At 31.8% G+C, this 22,460-nt stretch overlaps 2 protein-coding genes across 2 annotated transcripts; one reads left to right on the top strand and one right to left on the bottom strand.

Moving 5' to 3' along the window:
- Positions 1 to 8,287: 8,287 nt before the first annotated feature.
- On the top strand, positions 8,288 to 12,063 carry LOC110658400 (uncharacterized). Its single transcript, XM_021815985.2, has 5 exons — positions 8,288 to 8,506; positions 10,144 to 10,326; positions 10,420 to 10,624; positions 11,672 to 11,710; positions 11,887 to 12,063. Exons 2-5 carry the CDS (start codon positions 10,177 to 10,179, stop codon positions 11,925 to 11,927), a joined length of 435 nt encoding a protein of 144 aa, XP_021671677.1. The 5' UTR covers positions 8,288 to 8,506; positions 10,144 to 10,176; the 3' UTR covers positions 11,928 to 12,063.
- A 53-nt stretch (positions 12,064 to 12,116) lies between these two features.
- Positions 12,117 to 15,646, bottom strand: LOC110658399 (uncharacterized). The gene is made up of 7 exons (XM_021815984.2): positions 15,395 to 15,646; positions 14,191 to 14,401; positions 13,898 to 14,038; positions 13,137 to 13,245; positions 12,949 to 13,010; positions 12,699 to 12,802; positions 12,117 to 12,541 (listed from the first exon to the last, which is right to left on the bottom strand). Exons 2-7 carry the CDS (start codon positions 14,281 to 14,283, stop codon positions 12,436 to 12,438), a joined length of 615 nt encoding a protein of 204 aa, XP_021671676.2. The 5' UTR covers positions 14,284 to 14,401; positions 15,395 to 15,646; the 3' UTR covers positions 12,117 to 12,435.
- Positions 15,647 to 22,460: the final 6,814 nt, after the last annotated feature.

Genomic DNA, 22,460 nt, shown 5'->3' with positions numbered 1-22,460 from the left:
TTCAATCATATCACACAGCCCCTCCTGGGCCCATCCAAATAGTCATCAATCACAATATGTAAAATTACAGTTTAGTCCTTATAATTGACCCTTTTTGCAAAAACTACCCAAATAAAATCTAAAAATTATAAAAATTTTCCCCGCCGTCCTTAGCAATATTACTAGGCTAATGCAAAAAGAATTATAATTTTCTGAACTACCACGAATATTTTATAGATTTTTAATCCTATTTAAGCACTAGAAAATTACGAAAAAACAAGGTTCGGGTTTACCTATGCCGATTCCGATCTCGGGAACGCGCTCGGGGCATTTGACAAAGGTGGGGTAGCCAAAATCTCAATCCAATTCCAAGACTTTTTCGGTAGTCGGTCTGTCTGGCCGGAAATTCACAGACCCGGACAACTGTCGAATTTCCACGAATTGAAGGTACCTACACGAAGCCCACAACACGGGGGTTAGTATAAAATTTTTACGGAATTTTCTAAACTCATTTAATGCTCGAAAAAATACTGTGAAGTTTCGTGGTACCCACCGAAAAACGGTGTCAAAAAATTTCGAAATTTATATTACCGCGAAACTCTCGACGAATGGAGCGCTCTGGTACTCTCGGTTTCCTCGTGGGGTTCACGGTTTGCGAGAAATCTAGTATAAAAATCAAAATGGGCTAAAACTTTCCGGACAAAAATTAGACAAACCACTCTATGAATTTTGGTGTTCTTGGTGTCTATAGAAAGCTCTCGAGGTGTAGATGGTGTTTGACATAAGACCCAGCCCAATTGGTGGCCGGATCGGCCGAATTTCAGCCGGGAAGTTGAAGCGTCGCGTGCCTGTAGGGGAGGAGTTCGCGCGCGTTTTCCGGCCACCTGGGACGACGGCCGGCTGTAGGGAGGCACTGGGGCGGCGCGCTGAAGAGGTGAGGAGGCAGGGCGCGGCCTGGGGGTAAGGGAGGAGAGAGAAAATGGGAGAGAGAGGAGAAGAGAAAACGTGCGCGGGAAGAAAAAGAAGAAGAAGAAGCTGGCCCGATCTGGTCCGGTTCGATTCGGCCGGTTCGATTCAGGGTACCCGAAATTAAATTTTTACTCTGCTTTTGGATAAAAAACGAGGTCTAAAAATTTCGAAAAAATTTCAGAAAACTCAAAAAAATCCATAGAATCCAAATATTTTTTAGTTTTGTCATGTGGTCTTTAAATTAATTTTTAAAAATCATCAAAGTTTTATATTTTTGGAAAATCAAACCCGATTTCTAAAATCCGAAAAATTTCAAATAATTTCTTAAAATTTAAATAAAATTAAAACATTAATATCACTCACAAAATAATAAATTTAAAAATTTGAGGTGTTACAAAAAATACAAGAGATCAAACTTAATATAGTGTTCGGAGCATTGGCATAGGCTTTTGAATTGTTTTTTAAGTGTTATCGTAGCTGATTCTACACCCTAATCTCTCTGTACCCTCTAAAATAATGCTTAACACCTGTCAAAAGGGAAGGCTTAAGTGTTTGGATCTTACCAGTACCACCCATCTAGATTCTCAATGCGTTCCGCTATCCACCAATTTCTGGTTTCTCGGTCCCATGGCCATGACCATTAGAATAAATTGAAAATTCCATCCAAAAGATGGCTTAACATAGTCCTACTTGGTGGAGAATGGAGTGTCTTTTTATCTTTTTTCAAATAGTTCTTAGGATAATTTACCAAAGTGGTGGAGAATGGGGTCTGCTTCATTCTATTGGGCAATTCTTCATATCCAAGAAAGCTAGCTTTCCATTAACTTCGAGATTTGCAAAAGGAGTTAAAGAAAAATGATAGCACCCTCATTGTCCATTTTCTATTGAAATTTGAGAAAAGGAATTAGAGAAAATTGACGAAATTCAGGCAGAGATCAAGCTTCGTCTTCATGTTCTATTCACAAGCCACATGAATCTTACAAAAAACCTATGCGCTGTTCATCTCCTGGCTCCTGTACTCATCAGAAATATTAGAAACAACAATAGCAACACGTAGAACTGCCCCTTATTAAATGAAAGGAGAATACTTCTGCTTCTCATTCTTTGTTTATAAAGAGCAGTTCAGGGAGAAATCAACTCAACCTCATTTTCTTGTATAGATCACACAAGTTAATCAAAAAATATTTTTAGAATGATATCACTGTACTTTTATATATGCAGCATGCAAATCCTGTAAGCATACTTGAACTTTAATTTTGTGTAGAAGACTTTATAGCAGTCTAATTTCGATAGGTAGATATAAATTGCATTTTATTAATTGAGAAGCGATACAATGTCTTGCTGGAAATATGAATACCCATTTAAAATATATATAGATGGGAAATTGACATTGGTGTGTATGCCATTCTTAATATCAAGCATCACATGGGGATACTAAAACACAACCCAAAATGGCAATGTTAGACTGCATTGCCATTGATCGATATCTAGTCCTTTGCAATAGGGCTGGTACAATTATACCTCAAACTGCTTAGAACGTTTGGTGAATTGTTTTGCAACTGTATTGTGAATTGGTTATTTGTGGAGACCATATGGCAGATGCCATTTATATTTAATTATATATTTATTGTTAAATTTTGTTCTGACATAATGATTCAGAGATTATTGGTAGGTTGGTGGTTTAGCCTTAATTAGTTTTCATCCTACATGCAATCATAAATGTATCTAGAATCATGTTCTGTGCAGTTCATAAATTATCTTTCCAATTGAAAATCAAAAGAACCTTTCCTCATTTAATAAAAAATTTCATCTATTGTACATGTGCAGCTCAAAGCAATGAGATGCTTTCTCATGATATCATACTTGAAAAACATTACATTAGATGAACAATGCAAATTTTTTTGTCAGATAAGAGAAATAAAGCAATGTACAGGCTACGAAATATGAGTAGCCCAAACCCATCTCAATACGCATAGCATAGGGAAGGCGGAAGTCCCAGTCGGCAGGGCAGGCCCTGGCCCCTGAATTTGCAGATGATTTTCCAGTTGGCTATGCAAGCGAAGCAATAACAGTAACTCAGTTCCCTGGAACCCAAACAAAGTATAGCGTGGTAGTCACTAGACCACGAGGTTAAAATATGGATTCTTAAGCGTGCAGATTCATTTTCATGGGCTGTCTGTTGAACAGGGCATTGAATTATCCTATCAAAGAAGTACATAGACAATGCCAACCCTTTTATTTAATGCCTTGGCCCCTTCGCACCATCTCCTTTTCAAGATTTGTCCTCTCATTTTACCTTTAAACCTTCTCATATGTATCTCATTCAACAACATAAAAAATTAGTTTCTATCATGCTATCAATTCTTGCCGCATAAAAAGAAAGTGATTATACATGCATTTTCAAGCAAGAAATCATAGTACTCAAACACCAATTAATATTGGAAAAATTATTTTAAGTTGAAAGGTTGTCTACTTGCATTCAGTACTCCAATAAGGCAACAATCTTTTTTGCTTTTAGCAGTTTGAGTTAAATTATTTTAATTCTTGAAAAGCTTGGCCTTTTCTTCTAAAGCCCCTTTTAGCAAAATATGTTTGTCAATTATGAGTTAGTTAAGTTTAGAAAAAGGGCATTTAGGTCATTCAAATATGAGCGGCTGTGAATCTTGGCTCCATGTTCTCTCTCATGGGTCACCTGATCCCTTATAAATAGACCACGTACCTGCACAAGTAGCTCAAAAATCCTGTTTTCTCTGCCTCAACTTCAAAGTTCAAACTCTTCTTTGAAGTTTCTTCTTCTACCATCTGAAATCATCATGAGAAGTTATAGCCCTTTACTTCTACTTATAGTTTTCACAATCATTTTGGGTACGCTCCATCTATGTACTTGCAGGCATATCAGCTGGGCTGCTCATCAAGAAACAGATCAAAGAATAGACACAAAGTTCTCTTTTATATTTCCTCAGCATCATTCTGCTATTTCCTACTCTTTGCAATCAAGAGATGACAAGTCCGGGAGCACAGAATATGGTGTATCACATAAATTTGTTCCAGGCGGACCAAATCCACTGCACAATTAATACAATTTTCCATTTATCCAGCTTGTTTCCGGAAGAATTCACAGGTTTCTTTTATAGCTAGGCAAAGCAAAGAAAGAAAAAGTGGGGAAGAGAGAGAAAGAGAGAGAGAATCCACAGTTTTCTTTTATAGTTGGTTCTTGAAAATAATGAAAACGAAAGAAGAACAAGAGAGATGCTAAAAATGGCTTCCCACCATGGGGTCTAATGTTTTTCTTAGTTCTCAGTTCTTTCCTTTATTCTTTTCGCGAACCAACTTGGTTGGAGTTGCAAAATGCGTTATAGATACTGTAAAGAACATGGATTCACCATGTTAACTTTAAATCTTGAGGAAAATGTAAGCTCATTTCGTGTCCCATTAGTACGTTGCATTTGTATCGAGAACTGCATCAAAGCATCAGATCATACAATTCTATCACTAAGAAATTTGCATTTTAGAGCTCCAATTACTGACTAATGATTAATGAATGAGAACAGAGTATAGAAACCCTGAAGACTGGACGCCTTTAGCAGTTTAACTTGGTTGACTCGAGAGTTGTAAGATTCGAACATTTTCTTATCCTTTTCAGCCATGAAAATTAATGAATCATGCATGTATGCAAGCCTACTTATCTGTCTATTCAAGATATGACCATATTTAATTAACAATTATTTTCTGACACCTTCTACTAATGATAAAATGTGTTAGAAGGACAAGTATAGCTCATGAGGCTGTCATATGATGAATGTCCATTGGATTAGTTGTAGGGACGACCATAAAACCTTGGATAATTGGGATAATACATCTACTTGGCTTAAACCCTTGTGGTTGAGATGTAGAGTAAGAATGGGCAGCAGGAAATGCATATCCAAGATTAAGAAAATTATAGTGTAAATTAAACACTATATAAATGCAGCTGAAATGTAATTAATGGGCCAGAATTGCGGTTAGGTAGGGTATGCTGAATTGCTTATTTTTCTTGTTTGTACAGTACTACTATAATTATTTATGAACGTTACTTCTAATTGATGAGTCCTCCTCCCTTAATTGGTCTTCACCCATCATTTTTTGTTTTGGTGATCAATTATTCAAACTTTTCCCATAAACACCCAATTTAGTTGTTGCCAACTTTCCTTAGTTACCTTCTTGCCTTGTCAAGATTCCTAACCAAGCTCCAAACTTAATAAGTCCAAAATTACCAATTTTGTCACTAACCTGAAATTTTGAAAAGAAAATGGAGTTTTGTTTCTATGTTATCTTTCATTAATTGTTTACTTCATCAAGTCAAGCAGATAGCAAAAGCACAAGGGCTGGATTAAGCAATGACAAGAGACTAAGAATAATTAGAAAATTGCAACAGGTGACCTCACTAACAATACAAAGATGAACAATTTATTTTATTTATTTATCAATCTTTATGTCATGTTTGCCTTAATTAAATCAAGAAACCTGAGAGCTGCCACAATGGAAAAGGCTGGTAGCAGCTTCAATAAATAGGAAAGCTGATGAACTGGTAACTTCTGCTTTCCACTTGTAATCTTTACCAGTTCTATTCTCCACCGGGAGGAGGAACTGTAATTTGGAAGCACTGCATATTTGTCTTCATTAGAGATAGCAACAGAATAAATATTCTTTTCTCACTTACATTCTACCATACCCAGATGACTCGTGAATTTCCAGGTTTAAATAATGCTTCTGCAACAACAGAACTCCAAATGGCTCGAAGGGTCAACTCCTTTTTTTTTTATTTCTTTTTTCATCGCTTACTAATTAAACAATTTATAAGCATACGTAGGCGGCTTATATGTTTTAGTAGAAATGCAATGTATTGATGCCTAGTCAAACACTGTGTGAGCTTTGCAGACTCTCTGAGAAACCAAAATCAATGACATTAATTCATGACTGGATCACAAGAAGGTGTGTGGAGTTCATACCCGTACAACTACCACACCTGATATTAACTTCTTGGAAGATGATGAAGTCATCATCAGGATGCCACTAAGATATTCATCCTCATCCCTGCTTCTAAAAAGTCAACCTTTAGCACTTGTGAGATACAGAGGAAGAGGATGTGCCTGCAACCAATTATTATAAATTTATATTTTTCAGAAGTCAGAATTTGATAGAATATATAATCTAAAAATGTTGCTGTCCAATATTGCACGCCACAGATTGCCCTGATCCCCTTTATAAATAAACATCCAACCTACCTACTCATCATACAAACAACAAAACTACCTTGGTCCCTCCCTCTGCACTAAAATTCCATTGTCCTAGCTAGCTCTTTCCCCACCATTCATATCATGAGAATTAAAAACTCTCAACTGTTCCTTATTTTCCTGATAGTGCTAGCACTTGTCCATGGTACCAGTTCCCGCTACACCTACCAATTTCCTATCAAGGAAGCAACAGAACAGGAATCCGAAACCAAATACTCTGACATGTTTCTACGAAGCATTTCTGCCATACGTAAGGCTATAAATTCCAGCAACGGCAAGACCAATTCAATACACACCGTCTCTCGCCGACTTGTCCCGTGCGGACCAAACCCACTTCACAACTGATTGTTTTAAAATAAATTCCTATCGGTTTTCATCTGTGGGATGTACATAAATACTCTGTTTCTCTTTGATTTTGTAGAATAAAGATATACTTTCCACAAGAGCAGAAACTGTTCGAAAATTGCAGGTTACAGGCTTTTTTAGTTGATATTGGTGAATAAATGGATAATTTCGTAGACAAGCGTTGTTGAATCTGCACTTAGTTAATTGTTTATGAAAATAGCAACCTAAAATATATATATATATATATATGATATTGCTATTGCAGAAAGATTCTCTTGGTTTTGAACAACTCTTTGGCTGTGTCTGCTCATTACTAGTCATGAATTTGTAGCAGTTGTTGGATCCTTAGAGAATGGGGGATGTATCCTTCTATAAAATATTTGCAGCATTTTGTATTGAAAATAAACCTTCTGATTCTATTATTTGATTCTAACATTGAAACAAAAAATGCAGTATGATTGAAAATAAATTAATCAGTTGGAGCGTGTTTGATACATTAATTCAATGTTATAATCCTGCTTTTATAATAACAATTTATTTATTTATTTATTTTTTGAACTGAATAACAATTTATTTTTGTTGCTTAGGGATTACAAAATAACTATCGATTTTTATAATGTGGTTTGACATTGACTTCATAATTGAATTATGCAACATTTTTAATATTTTTACAGATCACACGTGACCATATAAAATAAGATATTTCATAATTTTATAAATTCAATATTAAACTAGATTTTTAGAAAAAAAAAAAACTTTTTTTTTTACCTTAGTTAAAACAAATAATTAAGTTAATTAATTTAAAAAACAAAATATCTGAGAATATATTAAGTAAAAACTTAAAAAAAAAAAAAATCCTCAAACTTATAGACTAAGAGTGATTTCAGTCTGATTTCGAACATGAATAAATAATTATGGATTAAAATTTTAGGAGATCGTTCATTAAGAGTTATCTTGATTTTAATTAAATTTAGTGGTTTAAATTTTTATTTTTCTAACTTTTTAAAAAATAATTTAACTTAGTTTATTTCAATCTAATTTAATATTAATGTTAATTTCAATTTAAATTCACCTAATTTTAGTTGATTTTAATTTAAAATCACCGTCACTCTTACAGAGAATGGGTTAGATATTTGTCCGACTGAATATGATGAATTTTTATAGTATATAGTTAGGTTTAGGATAAATTTAAATTTAAGAAATAACACATTAAATGTTTATTATATAAATAATTAATTAAATATAAAGTATATATTTTTTATGATAATATTTATAAATTTTTAAATATTATATTTTAAATAAATAGAATTTAAATATTTTATAGAATTATTAAATTTTAATATATAAATTATTAATAAAAATATTTTTATATAAATTATTAATTAAAATATATATAAAATTAAAAAAGTTAGAATACTTTTTAAATAATAATAATTAATTTTGAAATAAATTTAAATATTTTAATTAATTTTGATATTAAAAATATTAATCCAATTCTGATCATATCGGTGATTTACACGATTACCTTATGAAATTGATTGAATAGCCCAACAAGTCAACAACTCAACGGAGTGTGAAAAATAAAAATTGGAAGAAAGGTTAAATTTGTTGATCGTCTTCTTCTTCACTCTCTTAATGGATAATGGAATTTTAACTGAAAACTGAGGTTAATTTCGTAAATTGACTAAATATTGAATGCAGGACGAAAAGTTTGGCAACACGTGCTTTCTCCAAACCAAGTCTGCCTACTCTTTTTCTTTCACCTTCAGGGTAAACGGTTACACAGAAAGTGAGAGAGATTTCTGAGATTGAGGGGAGAGAGAGTGAGTTCCTGGTGATGAAAAACAGGAGATTCCGGCGACAACTGGAAGTCCGATTACCCACTACCGGAGGGCCGGACAGTCAATTTCAAAGTGAGAAGCAGTGGTAAAAAAGACAAGGTAATTACTAATTAATTTTTTTGTTGAGTCTTGATTTTCCGTTTTAGGTAATATTACTGCTTGGATGGTGCTTGTTCTTTTGCAATCTTTACTCGAATCTTCCAGGTTTTTTCCTTTTCTTTTATAAGTGTTGTACGGAAGTCATTTTCTGATTCCTTGCTTTAAAAAAGGCTTAAATTTACATTAGAATTAATTTAATTGTTAGGGGATGCTATGATTATCATTTTGTGGGATTGCAAGTTTATGTGGAACTATAAATTGCACGTAAAGTTTGAATCTTCACAATATCTGTATCTTTTAGAAATCGTTATTTGTCTAATTTAGTATGCAAATCTGAGGAAGGACTGAAATTTGGGCTGTTTTTGTCATGAGCTAAACGAATTGTGACTTGTGATGCCAAGGATTGATCGATGATGTAACTTCAGTTTTCAGGACTATATAGACCCGCCTCAGTTAGGGTTTTTACTAATGGGTTGGACTGTAATATGGGCTTGAGCTGGTTTCTTCTTTCAAGCTTTGTTGTTGGATCATGGGTTTGGATGATGGGTCTAGGTTCATTAAGGCTTGTCTTAAGAACTAATTTGTACTATGCTATAAGGCTTTTTTTTTTTTTTTAATGAAACTTTCATCTGCGTTTCGATAAAAAAAGAAAAAAAAAATACATAAGTAAAAGATTAATTTGTTACTTCAGAAGATCTGCATTGAATTTGCTAAAAAAACTCTCACAGATGCAATTCCATTGGACTATGATATGGTCATTCAGGATTGTCTTCCACAGAAAGCAAGCTCATCACAATCACAAGAAAGTAGTGGCTAGACCTTCCGCTTGCAGAATGTTGGTGAGCCAGCTCAATACGAATTTTTTTGTCAGCAATTTGGCATTTCAGAGGAGCCTTTATACAATCAAGGGGCTTTGATGGGGCCTGCATAACCACACACTAAAAATATGAATTTAGAATACTCGGGCGGAACCATTCATCACCATCAACTCAGTGAAGAGAGAAGCAAAGAATATAGAAAGTAGGCAATCCCGTTATAGTGATCGATTCATTGTAGAGTTTGGGGAGCTTCAATGTGGATGTGATTATTTTTAATTATCTAGTTAACTTGAATGTTCGCCCCCCTGATCTATCTGTTATCAGATATTAACTTTATTGTCATTCATTTGAGGTAAAAATATTTGAACCGCAGTTCTTTTGTGGTTTCGGGTTATTCCTTTCCTCTTGGATTGTTTCCTTAATTTTTCCCAGCACCATGCGACAGAAAATTTGAGGGTCGATGTTGCTTGTAGCTTGTGTCTCAGCCTAACCAAACCTGTTTTTTACAAGACAATAATTAGGGTTGAGGGGGTTTTTTAGTTATTCTTTTTTTTTTTTTTAATTTATAAAGTTGATTAAACAAATTATATTGCATAGTTTAAAAAATTGACACGGTGTGAAAGTGAATGACAAAAATTAAATAAATTAAATATAATGTATTCTATAATCTTTTGAAATTAAAAAAAAAAAAAAAAAAAAAACCTTTTTTTTTTCCCTGCCTCATAGAATAGAAGCGCGGGAATCGCACTCAGTTTACCGCCAAATTCCCAAATTAATTCCTTTTGGTCTTTATATAATTTCATTTGTGTAACCAATTAGGTAGAGAAAAAATACAGCGTAAAATAAAGAATAATGCAGATCCAAGTGAGGTGTAGTTGCGGGGCAGAGAGCTGCCCAGAATGGGCGATCGTAGAATTGCAAGGCGTAGTTGAAGTTCAGCCGTCGTTTCAAGATCGCCTTCAAAATCTCGTGATTGGGGAGCTTTGCCGCCCTTCTTTACAGGTCTTAACATATGCAATTCTTACTCGATTCGCCTCTCAAATGAAGATTGTAGACGATTTTTTATTTTTCATTTTTTCGGGTTGCTTACTCCAGGAAAACTACACTTTCACGGTTGGGTATCATGAATTGACTGGGTCTAAGGTCACCTTGAAGAAGCCATTGTTGGTTTTGAAGAAAGTCAAGTATATGGATGTGGACCAGGGCAGTGACAACAGCTCAGCTGAGGTAGAATTGGATGTCATCGGCGTCATCCGCCACAAGATTCTGTTCAAGACCAGACCCAGGGCCTTGATATCAAGTAAGTTATATTGTCTAAAGTATACCCCACTTTCTTTCTCAATGTATTGCTACTGGCTAATAAAGAGAAAAGAAATGGAAGGGATTTGATAAAGGGTAATATGCATATAGGAAAATGAGTAGAAGTTGATATTGATGTATGCCAGTTTCTTTTCCCTTTCGCTTAAATTTGTGCCAATGGAATCAGAAATTCATATGCCCTATAGCGGAGTTGGTTCAATTGTGTAGGAGAAATAGTCCGTAGTATAGGTTTTTTTTTTTTTTTTCCCCTTTTTCTTCCAAGTGAAAAGGTCTGGGCAATTGAGGCTTCCAAGACGCATACCAGTGGGCTGGTGAAGTCTGGGGCAATTCTCAGAGTCAGGTAGGGGTTCTGCAGTTTGTATGGTGATTTTTGCGTCATCTCAAAACATCTTGGTTCTTTTCTTAGACTATGGAATAGAATATCACAATGTTTCTTCTGTTGCTTTCAAATTGAACGCCAAACTAATGCACCTGTTTCTATTTCCATTGGCCAAAAACTTGTTGTTTTATCTTATCAATTTGTATATCTTAGCTTGTCTTCACAGCCGTTGTTATATCTCATCCTTTTAACAGACAAATTCCTTGTCTTTTGGATTTCGAAAGTATGAATTTGTGATGTACAATGGCCTCAACCGTGAAATAAAGCTTTTAAAATTCTCGCATTTGTTTGTTTGTTTGTCTGTATTTCTGAGCATAGTATAAAAGTGTATGCAAAGTTAATCTGCCTGTGACTACATACTTCCCTTTGCTTCTAATAGCTCCCTAGTACCTAAAACCAACTTAGATAATCCAATGGGTTTCGTGCCTAATCTTCAGTGCCTATAATCATATTGAAATGTTTTCTCACCAATATCTGGATATTTTAGAGCTGTGTACTGAGCAAGCTGTGAATTTTTCAATATTCGTTGTGCTCTTTAGCCTTTCCGTTTGATATTTTTTTAAAGTATGGCGTTCAATTTTAAAGGAGCCATTACCTCACAAACAAATATTCAAATTTCTTTACTATTTTTATTTTTCTTCTTTTCAGAACCACAACCGGCACTGAAGGAAAGAGCCAATGCTGCAGGTTCCTCTGTTTCAAACTAGTTTATTTGAACATACATCACGTTTTCTGAACTTGTAGAAAGCGAACTTAATATGGATTTGTCCACGTGGCAAGCCAGCTAAATGCATACATATTTATCTTTCTAGCATCTGCATTAAACTCTGAATGCGATTTTCGCATTTTTAATTGGAATACAGGGTACATTGACCTTACTACCGAACTCGTCCACAAATTTTAAGGACAGTCCACACAGGAGCCACACCATGAGCAATTACCAACTCGAGGCCAATGTGGACTCTCTTTAAAGTTGTATTGGGGATAATTTTAGCATTCCTCGAGTTTGAATAGAGCCAAAACGTTGATCATTTCTAGTATTCTGTTGAATGAGAAACATTTCAAGAAACATGCAATCTTCAGAAACCAGAGGTAAAATAAAGATATTTCAATAACCAAATGCATAAAATATTACACCAACAACCTTCAGTCTCTTTTTAGCACAGATTAAACGGTTCCCTTTTTTACTCTCCTTTGCTGATTAATTCAAAATAAAAATAGATCGATTTAAAATAAAAATATCATCTGAAATGTAGTCGCTAGCCAGTCACCATTGAGCAAACGAACAAAGGCAGCTCTAATGCAGATGCGAAAAGATGGATTACCTCGTGGCCATGTAGAATCTAATGTAAATCCTGTTTATTTACATGCAACAAAGGCAGACAAACAATTGCAATTTGATATAGTTTCCTCTAGGCACCAGGGCCTGTTACACCTGCTCGAGCTCTTAACATTTCTGTTCTCTTGCTTCGTTCCATTACCTCCACAAGCCATTCTACACTTTCTTTAATACCCTTCCTGCAATTGAATCTCTTTCTGAGTTTGTATCATGCATATAATATGGTACTTTTGGGTCATTGGGTGTTATGACGGTGAGACTGTCAGATTCCATATATTCATCTCAACAACTCTTTTGAGATAAGGAAATGTACCTATATTCCTACCATCCACTTACCCGTCATATGCCGAAACTGCTTCAAACTTGTAAACCCTCTCATCCAACTTCTTCAGATCCAAATATCGAGCAATTTCTTCAGCTGATACAGCTTCAGAAAGATCCTGCCATAAAGATGATGCCTATTAAGTAAGCTGTTTCTTTTTGCTTAATTTCATGCAAGACCTAGCTACATACTACAGTGAGGATCAAATCATAATAATTTCAAGTCAAGGTTTGTAACATTCTTTGCATATATACTTAGCTTTACCTGCTTGTTTGCTAATATCAAAAGAGGGGCTCCTTGCAAATCCTCATGCCTAAGAACTTTTTCTGGTAACACAGGGTTGTGGTATTAGCATGTCATCCTACCACCAATTACTCTTGGCTTCAATGAAAGCTGTTACCAATTTACATCAGTGTTGTGTTTCTTGATATTAATAACTGAACACCACTCACCTAATGCAGACTTTGAATCTTCAAAACGTGAAGGACAAGTAGCATCAATTACATATACAACAGCATGAGCCTCTTCATAATATTTCTCCCAAATTGAGCGAAGACCGTGCTGGTAGATTAATTCAAAAAAATGCTTCAGTTGCTGAACATTAAGCCAACTGCACAAATAATCAAATAATTTGATCTATTTCAAATCTAGCACCATGTATTACCAGCCTCTACTGAAACTTGAAAGAGCCCACATGATTTTCTTTCATTAAAAACAAAATTTATTGCATAATTCATAACATGTATTTTATGTCATATGGCGCCATGTTGAAATTGGCCTCTAGCAAGCAAAGCGCCTGTTTGACAATGGCCTGAGCTTAGCCTAAGCTCTTTATAGCCCATCAGGCCTTAAATTTTAGTCTACAATGGCACTATAGCATTTCTGTGGCGCCAAAGTAATTCTATGATAGTTATATAATCTTTTCCCCATCAGTTCAGACTACCAAAATTTAGTCCAACCTTTTGTTTTTATCTTTTTCATTTTTTTTTTTTTTTTTTTTAGGTCATGTACTACAGCATTTCACACAGCCAGGAATGCCATTGCAACCTAGATCCAAGTAATTTTCCATGCAAAAAATGGAATGGAGTCAACACCAAGCCACAAATGTTTTATACATGAGATTAAATGCAAGCACTCAAGCCCTCACCGACATAAACGCCCATCCATGCAAATATTTTCTAAAAGATAATTTTCATGTTTGAATTTTACATACCTGACCACCCAGGTCCCAAAATACAAGTTTTGTATTTGAAGCTTCAATGCGACCAATGTTAAGCCCAACAGTGGGAACAATTCGATCAGGAGGAAGGCCTTCTAAGTTTGAGTACAACGATTTCAATTTCTCCAATAAAGTCTACAAATTTACAAATGAAAAAAATAAGTGAAGTACATGGCAATTCTGTTCTAAATAAATGACAAACAAAATTCATAATTTGGATTATGAAGAAAAGCATTCAGTGAAGCACATGAAAAAGTTCATCAATTCAGAGCTCAAAGAAGCATTACTGTTTTCCCCGCCTTGTCAATTCCAAGAATGAGCACATGAAACTCTGTCTTACTGAATAAATACTTCCAAAGACCATAGAACAATGAGAACATTTCTGATATTTAGAAATTTAATTATTACTTGCTCCTTCAAACCTTCAGGCGTAGGAGAGATGGAACTTCATAATTCGAACTTGATCTCCATGATGCGCGCTTCTTGAAAATCCTGAAACTGAAGACAACAGTCCAGTGACATGAGAAATAAGTAGAACACACAGAAAACTGAGGAGAATAGCTTCCATTCAAAATACTCTCATCTCTCTGTTTACCAACTCAGCTGCAGCCTTACTATCACGCCTCAAAGGCTCAAACATTTTGCTAACGCACAATAGACATCTGACACAAAACCATTTTATTATTCTTTTGATACACAAACCATTTTATTATTCCCTATTCGCAATAATGCTAACCTAACAGATACTGATTTCAGAACTTATAATTACTAATCTTTCCACTAATCTATTCTCATGTCCTCAGGCTGGCCATGACACACACACCCCCCACTAATCTGTGTTTGTGGCCTCAGTACAGTAGTCCCAAAAAGTAGCAACACACTGATTTGCAATTGCGTCACATTTTGGTCTACTTTTCTAAAGCAGTAACGCTATGCCAAGCTTCTTAAGAATTTAATAAACAGATTATGAAAATGTAGCAAGAAACCACAATTGATTGCATAGTCAAAAGATATTCAACATGTCTTTTCTTCTTTTATTTTTATGAACATTGAATCTTGAATTATCCAAAGCCAATACACCAACAAACGATAAATAAAAATAAAACTTACTCAATAATCAAATTCTTTCTTCTTCTCTCGATCGTTTTATTTAATTTAGAGAGTGGGTGAAGGTGACAAATCAGTCTGAATCTAAAAATTACAGGGAAGGAATTAGATGTAATTGGGAAAGTCAATAGAAAAAACTCAAGATCTCATCTCAAACAATCATGAAAGTTAAGTGACCCGGCAATTCAAATTGAAGACAACCATGAAAATTGGGACTGGCCCAGCAGCTCATCAACGCATAGAAATAACCAGATCAAGAATAAAAATGATCATGAACAGCTGCTAAATATACAAGGAAACAGAAGTTGGATTACACAGTACATATGAAAGGCAAAATAAACATACTGCTATAGAAATCAAACCCGCTCGAGTACAGATTCTTACTTTTGATGCTTGAGATGAGAGAAACGAAGACCGAGATCTCCTGCTAGGTTCAGTTTTCCGGTTAAGTCTGCGAATCGGCCTCTTAATCACTAACAGAACACACATACACAGTCTCCGTCTCTACCGGCGCTCTTATTCACATAACCTGTTCGGTTTATGCAAGGCTTTCATCGTCCTTGTTTTTCAATTTTCTTTTTCTTTGACATATTCATTCCCCATTTTATCCCTTTGATGATGTTGTATTCGGTCAAGGATCAGGATCCGATCACGCCACGCTTTTTAGACCCATAATCTCGAGCCTGACGCTGGCGTGGCATGATCTTAGTGGATGCCTGCCGGTATTTTCTTTTAATTATTACTAATAAATTTTAAATATATAATTTTTTTTTGAGCGAATACTTTTAACAAGCTAAATGAAACTTTTATAAGGCAAATCACCCAAAATTGCTCAAGTTGTTTGTTTACATATATGTATTCCATGGAAATTTTATTTTTCAATTATTTAGCGGATAGAGGTATTTTTCAACAAATATTAATTATTTTAATAATTAATAATTATTTATTAATTATTAATTAATATTAATAATTAATTATTTATATAACTATTAAAAAAAATATTTAATAAAAATAATTATTAAAATTAATCATTAAATGTAAAATAATTTCTCAATCTCTAATAATTTAGAGGTGTAATTTTATTAATTACTCTTTTAATCTCTAAACACTAATTTAAATATTATATAATAAAACAATATAAATAAAAAAATAATGTAATTTATATTTTAAAATTAATTAATAATTTACATAAAAAATATTTTTTATTAATAATTTATATTTAAATTTTAATAATTTTATAAAATATTTATTTTTAATTATTTAAAATATAATATATAAAAATATATAATTATTATAATAAAAATTTATATTTTATATTTAAATAACCAACGCTTAAAATATGGTATTGAAAAATGTGAGATTGGTAAAAAAATAAAATAAAATAAAAAAATCCAAGACATTGCAGACAGAAAAAGCAATTAGTTGGTATCCCTCCAAGGCATTGCAGGCAGAAAGAGTAATTAGTAGGTACAAATATCACTGATCCATTATCTTTTTTCAATACTATTTACATTTATTTTGTTTAAATATTGGGAAACCGTATGAAGAACACAAAAAAGAAAAAAATAAATATACTGATTTTATTCTATTTATCTCAAAAAATAAATAAAATTTATTGATATTCTTGTTGGAAAGTCTCCTTTCGATCTGTAGTTATGAATTTCATTGATTAATTACATAAATTTATGGATTATTAAACTTTTTCTTATGATTATGATATTGTCTCGAACACATATTTTAGTTTTTGATTTAGTGAGTTGTTCATAGAAATAGATTTAAGTTGTAAAATATATGGATAAAATGAAGCATCTAAATGCAACTACTAAAGATGGTCTTTTTCCTTTTCTTCAATACTTGATGACATCTTTTATTTAACCTTTAAATTTGATTGTATTGATTGGCTGGAAGATCTCTCCTATATTCATTTTCGGTTATTATCATGTCTGTGGGGGAAAACATTAGCAAATGCATGAATTAAAAATGCATTCACCATTTTTTTTTTTTTACACTCTCTATCATTTATTTTTTAAATTTATTGTAACTTTTAATGCATAGTGTTAGGTTACAATTATATACTTATGAGCCTTATTATAACAATCCTATAATCGGTTCAAGTTTGGGAATTAGTTGGTGAGAGCATAACTCCAAGGAAACTATAGGTAATTTATAAATATCATGGCATTTTTTGTCATTGCTTAATGTTTTTCAAAGTATTGCATTTGTTTTTGAACCCTGAATTTTCTTGTATATTTTGTCATTTACTTTATTGCAGAATGGTTTTATTGTAACTCTGATTGGCATTATTTTTGTTAATATTGAGCTATTTTTTGTTATCTTTTTTTGGTTTTTCAATTTTCACATCGTGGCCATTTCTAAGCATTTCTTAAATTTTGCTTTTTTTTTTTGTGGTTTTGATGATAAAGCACCTTTGACTTGTTTCTTTCATTTTGTTTCCCCTTATTTTCATATCAATTTATTTAATTTTATAACTCTTTTATCCTCCACAGACCACACAAACACTATTAAAGATAGACTTTTAGGCTATAACACACATCATGTTACTTGCCATGCCAGTTAGCATCTATCTCATTGTGAAGCATCTGGCTTTTGTTCTCTAATATCAACCATTTTAAAAGGTTCTTTTCTCTATTCTCTATGGAATCATATCATTCATCTATAGTTTAGTATTTATTGGTGATTAAGGAGATAGTGAATTCATAAAAATGAAATTATTTTTTTTTTTCCTAAATTTCTTTTTTTGTCTTCATTTTTCTGCTATTTTACTAAATATTAAGTACAATGGAAATATTATTGCTATGTTAGGCATTATTTTGCTTTGCTTAATGATACCCTAGGAAATTATTACCTGTATTTTTGGTACATTAATTTCAATAGAGCTAATGTTAGAAATCAAACATTCCAAGACTTATTTGTAAAGAAAAGATATTCTTACTGATGGCACGTTTGAGTTTAGAGAAATTTATTAGAGAGTATTTAGTGAATTCTAATCGGATATCATGAGATGTTAAAAATAATTGTGTGGATTGGGGAACCGAATCGATTTTGAAATAGTTATGCTTCAAATTCTTTCATCATCTTATTTTGTTGCACGCATGAGAACTTGATATCTAAATATTATAGTCTTCATTTATTAATATTTTTTATTATTTGAATAAGTCAAAAAATTTAGTAGGTCAATGTTCTAGTAATTTAAAAATTTTTTATTGGTCCATTTAAACTAAAAGTTAATAAGTTTATATTTTAATTTTTAAATAATTAATTTTTATTTACCTAACAGAATTGAAAAATTAGTTGCCCTTATTTTTAAAATTTTTCATCAAGTAAAAAAATTATTTTAAAATGATTTAAATTGTGAGTTAAATACACAAAATACTTAGGTCTAAATGTTACATCCGTAATTAGGGGGTTGAAAAAAAGTGACAGACTCTCTAAAATTTTAATTTTTATATTATGTGAGTATGCTGTTAACCGTAAAAAAATTCTTAACAAAATTTTAAAAGGTCAATTTTTTTATGAGTTTAATTAAATAAAAAATTTAATGAGCCTATATTATAATAATTTAAATTTATTTTATTAGCCCAACATAGTTAAAAATTAGTCGTTTATATTTTTTAAATTTATCTTTTAAGTGATAAAAAAATTTAAAAGAATTAAATTGTAATTGAGGTATATAAAATACTTAGGTCTAGTTGTTATATTGGTCATTGACCTTATATATTTAAATATTATAATTGTCCTTAATTGCTAGTTTTTATTGGCCCAATAAAAAAAAAATTGATGGATCAATATTTTAATAATTTAAAAGTTTTTTCAATGGCCAATTAATCAAAAAATTAAAGAGTTCACTTTTTAATTTTTAAAAGATTATTTTTTATTGATATAATAAAATTAAAAAATTAGTTACTCACATTTTAAAATTTTTATTTAAGTAACAAAAAAATATTTTAAAAAAATTTAAATTGTGAATTAAATACATAAAATATTTAGATATAAATATTGCATCCGTCTAACACTTAACTCGAGAGTTGAAATAGAAAAAATGTGGTTATGTTTTTAATTACCTCTTACTTTTAGTTTCAAAAAAACTTTAACAAAATTTTAAAAAGTTATTTATTTTATTAACCTATTTAAATAAAAAATTTAACGAAGTCATATTCCAATAATTTGAAATTTATTTTTTATTTACCCAATTTAGTTCAAAAATTAGTCGTTGATATTTTTAAAATTTATTTGAAGTAATAAAAAATTTTAAAAAAATTAAATTATGAGTGAAACACAGAAAACAGTTAGGTCTAGTTGTTATATCCATAATTGATTTCATATATCTAAATGTTATAATCGTCATTAATTAATTTTTTTTATTGTTCCCAGTAAAATAAAAAATTTAATAGGCTAATATTCTAATAATTTAAAAGTTTTTTATTAGATGAATTAAACAAAAAAATTAATAAGTTCATATTTTAATTTTTAAAAGATTAGTTTTATTTACAATACTTTACATGTAGTTATGTTTTTAATTTATGGTACTTTAAATGTGATTATGTTTTTAACTACCTCTTACGTTTAGTTTCAAAAAAATTTTAACAAAATTTTAAAAAGTTACTTTTTTTATTAACCTATTTAAATAAAAAAATTGAATGAGTCATATTCTAATAATTTGAAATTTATTTTTTTATTTACCCAATTTAGTTCAAAAATTAATCGTTAGTATTTTTAAAATTTATTTTAAATAATAAAAAATTTTAAAAAAATTAAATTGTGAGCGAGGTACAGAAAATAGTTAGGTCCAGTTACTATATCTATTATTAATTTCGTATATCTAAATATTATAATCGTCGTTAATTAATTTTTTTTTTATTGGTCCCAGTAAAATAAAAAATTTAATGTGCCAATATTCTAATAATTTAAAATTTTTTTTATTGGTTGAATTAAATAAAAAATTAATAAGTCCACGTTTTAATTTTTAAAAGATTAGTTTTATTGGCCTAACAAAATTAAAAAATTACTAACATGCATTTTTTAAATTTTATTTTAAGTAATGAAAAAATATTTTAAATGAATTATAATTGTGAATTGAATATACAAAATATCTAGGTTTAATGTAACATCCTTTTAGCACCGAACACGAGAGTTGAAACAGAAATAGAGTCACAATCTCACCAAATTTTTAATTTTTAATTTAGAGTAATTTAATTGTGGGTATATTCTTAACTGTTTATCAGCATATCACCTAAAAAATTTTTAAATAAAATTTTAAAATATTAATTTTTTTATTAACTCAATTAAAAAAAAATTAATGTGCCTACATTCTAATAATTTAAAACTTATTTTTCGAAGCACAACTTAATTGAAAAATATGCACCCACATAGCCTCCATCTTCCCCAAGCCCACTAATGTACGTCCATCTTCTCCAAAATATGCATATGCCCTTTTGTTTATGTTCATTAATCTACATGACACTGATATACAAAACTGCAATGTATTCCTTTAAACATGGGCCATGACACTGCTGCCCACATATTAATGTCAATTAATGCTACTGTTAAATATAGTTCTCACCAATTAAAACTTAGTATATATGAACATTTTATTGTCTTAATCATTTAGCTAAACAAGAGAGTCCATGTGATTAAGAATTGTATTATTTAACAATAGGTTTGGTGCCTCCATTATTAATACACATTGAAATGTTGATGATGTATAACGATGGAGATTGAGTGATTTTTACTCTTAAGGGAGAATAAGAAGTGCATGTGAAACAAAGTATATATAGTTAGTATACGAGTACAAAGCTGAAGCCATAGGCAAAAGCAAGATGCAGGGTTTCTTGGATTTTCTTTTTCTCATCCCAATTTTTTAAAATGAGCAGGCTTCCTAACCAGTGAGATTGCTAACTATTAAAGGTAGATATTAGGTAGGACAGGCTAAGGAGACACCCGCTAATGTCCCTCTCCTCATCAATCTTCAACTCTACTATTGTTCTAACTCTATTAAGTTGAAATGCAAGGTTTGCTCTAATCCATAAGCATAAAAACTGGGTTTCCTATGAACACGTTTTATCAAGCACATTCTCTCTGTTTTTTTATTTTTGTTAAATTTTATTTTTGGAATTTAAATTGTGTGTACTTAATTTCATGCGTTAAGTCAATGAGACTGAAGAACGTAAATGACATATCTCCAAACAAAGTAAAGAGAGCTGCCATTGGTTTGCTGTTCATTATTGCCTTTTTGGGTTGTGCTTTTTTTAAAGAAAATTCATTTTGTGTGTTTCTTGATTGACTTTTTCTTTTACCTGTTGGCCTTCAATGCTACTGCTTGGAATTTAGTTTTTGTCTAGTTATGGAAGAAGTGTTTGCTTGTAAAATATTCTTACTCTAGTTAATAGATACAATTCAATACAACGAGATACAAGAACAATGCTCGCGTGTCTTTTTTGTTTACTTCCTCTTTGTAGTTGGTTGCAAATATGAAGATTAAAGCGACAGTTTTAAAACTAAAATTTGTTTGCTTTTAATCCACATCATTGTGTTGCTGGAGGGATGCTGCATTTGGGTCCTCCTATTTTAGGTTCACATCTATCGCCTGTAAGCCATTCCTAACTATATTTCCAGTTGTGCGTGTTCGTGAACTTGTGTTGCATATAATGTCATTTAGTTCCATATAATCCATGGAATTATCAGCACAATAAGATTTTTATCTATTGTGCAGAGTTTTAGAGATGGCTGCTGCTTCTACTTTAAAGCTGCTTCTGATTAATATAGAAAATCAACTTCCCATATATCCCAGTGATACTCTTTAAAGATTTTGTATCCTGCTGCTATTGGAAACAGGGAAAAGAACAAATAGAAGTGAATTCAGCAACTTATGTAAGTATTTTTTATGCGTGCCAAAATTGCCAATATGAGTTGAAATTGTTGTTTTTTAGGAATTTGGGGAATACATGATATTTTTTTATTGAAGTAATCAAATCTCATGAATGAAATAAAATTTTCTTGGAAAGTGAAACAACAGATCGCAAGTTGGTGCGCAGAAAATAAATAAACCGTTAGATTGCTGTCACGTTTAACGCACTGGTAAAGCTACAAGTAAAAGAGGAGGGGAAAAGGGTCATAAGGATCGTGAATGTAAAGGAACAATAAAATGAAATAAAATAAAATAAAATAAATATATATATATATATATTACTTCTCAGTGGGAAAAAATAATCCTACAAGTAATTCAGATAATAGGACGAAACGAGCAGTCGCACCATATGAATTTTGTAAGGCAGCCGCTGCTATCCAAGACTTGAAAAACTTCAATTCTGCTTTACAAGTTTCTTTCATATTATGGGTACCATTAGTTACGGATGCTTTACAAGTTTCTTTTTCTTTTTTATTAAAAGATTCTTAGTCTTGAAATTTCAGTTCAAAAAAAGCACAATTTTAT

The sequence above is a fragment of the Hevea brasiliensis genome, chromosome 13, assembly GCF_030052815.1.
Source record: "Hevea brasiliensis isolate MT/VB/25A 57/8 chromosome 13, ASM3005281v1, whole genome shotgun sequence".
NCBI lineage: Eukaryota > Viridiplantae > Streptophyta > Magnoliopsida > Malpighiales > Euphorbiaceae > Hevea > Hevea brasiliensis.
Note: the sequence above shows the minus strand (reverse complement) of the source record. Positions and strands in the feature narration are given on the sequence as shown.